Raw genomic sequence first — 4347 nt, 5'->3', positions numbered from 1 at the left:
CCCTCCTCCTGCCTCAGTTTCCCCTCTTGCAGCACAACCGCTCTGTGCCAGCAGCTCTGGATGGCTGGAGGCTGCTCCTGAGATTACTCAGCCCTGGGACGCTCTAGTTCCTGGGGAAGGGAGCCTTTGTTCCCAGCGTTTTCCGCCCCCTTGCCTGCAAAGCCAGGGTGTTCCCATGTCAGGGAGCTGGATCACCAGCGGGGCTGGATGGAGGCAGGTCTCCCCCAGTACCAGGGGGAGCCGGGGGTCAGCGGGCTTTGGCTGTGCCCTCTGTGCCGCCGCCAGCTCCTCGCTCAGTGTCTGCCGCTCTGCTGTCTCCCCAGAAACACCCCGACTTCCCCAAGAAGCCCCTGACTCCCTATTTCCGCTTCTTCATGGAGAAGCGGGCCAAATACGCCAAGCTTCACCCCGAAATGAGCAACCTGGATCTCACCAAGATCCTGTCCAAGAAATACAAGGAGCTTCCCGAGAAGAAAAAGGTACGGGGGGAGCCAGCAAGCCCCTTCCCACTCGTGTCCCTCCGCGTGCTGGGCTCTGCCTGCCCAGCTCTCCCAGTAAAACCAGCAGAACCCAGCCTCTACCTGGTGAGGGTTTAATCCGGCTTTTGATGGGAGAAACCCAGGCACTTGTTTAGTCCCGTCAGACCAGTAAGACTTCCTTTCCTTTTCCTGTCCTGGTTCCCAGGATCCATGGGGTGGAGGCTGGCTGGGTCTGTCCGTTGGTCCGTCTCTTCCAGACGGACCCGGCTGGTGACTTTGCTGTGGGGTGGGTCTGTATTTAATGCTGGGGTGAAGTCACACGCCCCGCCATGGCTGCCCTATCCGAGCGAGGAGCTGAGGGGCAAGCTCTGCTCCGGGCCGTGGGAGATTCTGGGAGGAGAGCTGCCAATCCCACCTCCAGCTCTGGAGGTGGCCTTGGGCTTGGCCAGAGCCCAGGCAGCCGTTGCGGGTGCCCCAGCTCTCAGTCTGAGTGGATTTGCCACCATCGGGAAAGGTCCAGGGCACAAAGTCCTGCTGTGCCCTCTGGCCCAGGACTGCCTAGGGCTGCTCGGGTGCAAGGAGAGGGGGGAGATCCTGCCTCTGAATCCCTGGGCAGGCTGGAAACGCTCAGCTGGGAGCTGCAGGACCAGTCGGATGGGCTGGAGAGCCACAGGGTCCCGCTGGGGGCGGTGGGTGCCCAGCTGGCAGGGTTGACAGGGTTGTATCTGCCTGCCCGTTCCCTGGTGCTGACGTCCCTCTCCACCTTCCTGGTGGCTTTGTGTCCCCAGATGAAATACATTCAGGACTTCCAGCGAGAGAAGCAGGAGTTTGAGAGGAACCTGGCGAGGTTCAGGTGAGCAGGCAGCCCCCCAGCATTTCCCCAGCCCCTCCAGGCAGACCCAGTCTCCCCTCCTGCGTGTAGCTCACGGAGGAAGCCCTGATGGGCACTGCAGCTTGAAGGCAGAAGGGAAGGAGAGATGCTGGGAAAAAAAGAGTAAGGAAAAGGTGTCTGAGAGCAACCCTCCAGCTGGGAGACTCAGCAAGGGGAGAGAGCAGAGGACCAGGCGTGCTCCGGGGGTTAGGGTCTGCAAGGGGAGGACAGGAGCCCTGCCGCTGGCACTGTTAAAAGCCAAAGTGACCGTCCTGTTCCCCCCTAGACCTTCCCTTGGAACATGGTCGCTGGGACCCAGGTGGATCCTGGTGTTCCCAATGGCCTGCCGCTGCTCCATGGATGCAGCCCAGCCCGGTGCATTAAAGGGGATGCTTGTAGCTGATGCTCCTCCAGGAGGGGCAGGCTCGAGTCTCTCCGAAAAGCCTCCTGCTCTTTTTGGGGTCCCCCCCCAGTATCTGAGCCCATGGAGGCTCAGCCCTGCAGTGGCAGTTACCCCTGAAGGGGGGAGGTTTAGGGGGCGCTCTCCTTCCACCTGCAACCTCCGTAACGCTCTCCCTTCCCCGCCTCCCTGCCGGGTAAAGGGAAGATCACCCGGATCTCATCCAGAACGCCAAGAAATCCGACGTCCCTGAAAAACCCAAAACCCCCCAGCAGCTGTGGTACAACCACGAGAAGAAGATCTACTTGAAAGTGCGTCCAGATGTGAGTACGGTGGGTGGGAGTGCGTGTGAGAGTGAGTGTCGAGGGGTCCTGTACCCCGCTGCTGGGGGGAGAGGAGGGGGAAAGGAGAGAAGCATTTTAGCGGGGGGACGGGATGGACGACACCGCTAGAAGCTCCCAGCAGTCTGGACGGAGGTAAGAAGGGGCTCTGCACATCTGGAAGAGGCTCGGGGATACAGACCCCCACTTTTTGCCTGCAGTCGAAGGGGTGACCACAGCCTGAGTCAGGGCAGGAAAGGTTTCCAGCACAGACATCCACCTCTGGCCATGCCCCACACTCGCACGCACCCCCTTCCCCGGCCGCGAGCTCGGCTCGCAGCTGCCCCGGTGGCCCCAAGCCGGGTGCCACCGGGAGAAGACAGTGGGCAATGCTATTTTTGCCTTTTTTTTTTTCCCCCCCTCTTCTTTTTTTGGATTTTACCCCTCTGCCCTCACCTCTGGCTTTGGGTTTTCAGGCCACCACGAAGGAGGTGAAAGAGTCGCTGGGCAAGCAGTGGTCTCAACTCTCGGATAAAAAGAGGCTGAAATGGATTCATAAGGCCCTGGAACAGCGGAAGGAGTACGAGGTAGGGAGCAGCCTCGCCCGTTCCCCTCCACACTCGTCCCTATGTTCACTCCGAGCCACTCTGCCTCCCGGCTGCTAGCCGCTAGCGGCTCGCCAGCCTCACCCGATAGCCAGCATGGGGGTTCAGCCAGATCCCTGCAGGTCCCTAGTGAGTCTGAGCCCTGCCTCCTCCAGCAACGTTCGGGGAAGGGAGAAGTACCCCCGGGGAGACGATTAGGACAACGGTTGGCTTCTCTTTCCTCCTCCTCCGGCCCCCAGCCAGGCGGGGATGGGAGCCCCTCTCCTGACTGCTCTCCGTCCTTTGCAGGAGATCATGCGTGACTACATCCAGAAGCACCCCGAGCTGAACATCAGCGAGGAGGGCATCACCCGCTCCACCCTCACCAAGGCTGAGCGCCAGCTCAAGGACAAGTTTGATGGACGACCCACAAAGCCACCTCCGTGAGTCTGTCCCTCCCTGTCTGGGTGCGAGGGACGTGTCCCTCTCTGAGCTGTTGCCTCAGGCTCTTGGCCAGTTCGGGCAGATGCTGGTTCTTGCTGACAAGGAAACTGGGGCTCTGCCTGGCTTTGAGAGCCCAAATCATTTCTGGGACCGTGGGCGTGGGCTGTCGATGGCCCCATTAAACTGGCCCTTAAATATGCATTAAATACACATTTGCAGAGCACCTGAGCAAGGTTTATGGTGATGCTGCATGCCCCAGGTTAGGGGGTCATCCAACACCTAGCTTCCCTAAAATGCAGACACCTCCGGCACAGCGCTTCACTGCCCGGTGCAACCCAGGGGGCAGCTGGGGAGTCCTGGGGGGGCTCTTAGCATCCAGCCAGCTCTGCAGAGGGGACGTGAGCGGGGCAGGTTGTCCCTAATGCTGGGTCCCTCCATCGGTTATAGGAATAGCTACTCCCTGTACTGTGCAGAGCTGATGGCCAACATGAAAGACGTGCCCAGCACCGAGCGGATGGTGCTGTGCAGCCAGCAGTGGAAACTGCTATCCCAGAAGGAAAAGGATGCGTACCACAAAAAGTGTGATCAGGTGAGTGGCCAAGAAAGGACGGGCGGGTGGGCACCAGTGCTATGGGGAGGGGGGAGTAGGATGGGAGAGCTTGGGCTACAAACCTCGCTGGAAATGAGCCCCTCGCCCTTCCTCAGTGCCTGTTCTTGTCGTCTTGGCCACCAATTCCCCCTGAGGTCCTCGGTCACCTCCCTTGGTCCTCTGTCTCCCCAGTCCGTGTGTGTGGGCCCAGCAGACAGTCCGGGTGGAGGATGCTGTTGCCGAGGGGGCTGAGGCTGGGCTGGGGGCTGCAGGAGGCGGGGATGGGGCAGGGGAACGTCTGTGTAACTGCACTTCTCCATTGCCCTCCAGAAAAAGAAAGACTACGAGATTGAGCTCCTCCGCTTCCTGGAGGTGAGTGACGTGGGGGTGCCTCACCCGTTGGGCGCTGGAGACCCCCAGCGTGGGGAGGGAGCCCTGGCCAGGGGCTGAGATGGGTCAAACGGGGGCTGCACTGGTGCTGCCCTCTTCTGCTCCCCCCAAAACGTGGCTGGACCCAGCCACGGGTGCTGTGCAGAGATGTTTGCACATTGTCTTGACCCTTCTCCAGCTGCCCTAATGCCTGACCCAGTGTCTCCCAGTTGGGCACTGGGAGGTGGGGACAGGCCCCCCCCAGCCGGGAGAGGAAGCTGGGGGTGAGCG

General features: G+C 60.8%; 1 protein-coding gene across 5 annotated transcripts in view; it reads left to right on the top strand.

Annotated features, from left to right (window-relative positions):
- UBTF (upstream binding transcription factor) overlaps positions 1–4347 on the top strand; it is a 9822-nt gene that overhangs the window by 819 nt on the left and 4656 nt on the right. The window contains exons 3-9 of one of the 5 annotated variants that reach the window (XM_035895162.1): positions 324–479; positions 1268–1332; positions 1953–2061; positions 2547–2657; positions 2964–3097; positions 3546–3687; positions 4018–4059. In XM_035895162.1, coding sequence (XP_035751055.1) covers positions 324–479; positions 1268–1332; positions 1953–2061; positions 2547–2657; positions 2964–3097; positions 3546–3687; positions 4018–4059 — 759 coding nt within the window. Of the gene's footprint in view, positions 1–323; positions 480–1267; positions 1333–1952; positions 2083–2546; positions 2658–2963; positions 3098–3545; positions 3688–4017; positions 4060–4347 lie in introns of all 5 variants that reach the window. The other 4 variants (XM_035895161.1, XM_035895159.1, XM_035895164.1 and 1 more) reach the window with 4 other exon arrangements.

Source organism: Egretta garzetta, unplaced genomic scaffold (assembly GCF_000687185.1).
Source record: "Egretta garzetta isolate BGI_Z169 unplaced genomic scaffold, ASM68718v1 scaffold385, whole genome shotgun sequence".
In the NCBI taxonomy this organism is placed as follows: Eukaryota; Metazoa; Chordata; class Aves; order Pelecaniformes; family Ardeidae; genus Egretta; species Egretta garzetta.
Note: the sequence above shows the minus strand (reverse complement) of the source record. Positions and strands in the feature narration are given on the sequence as shown.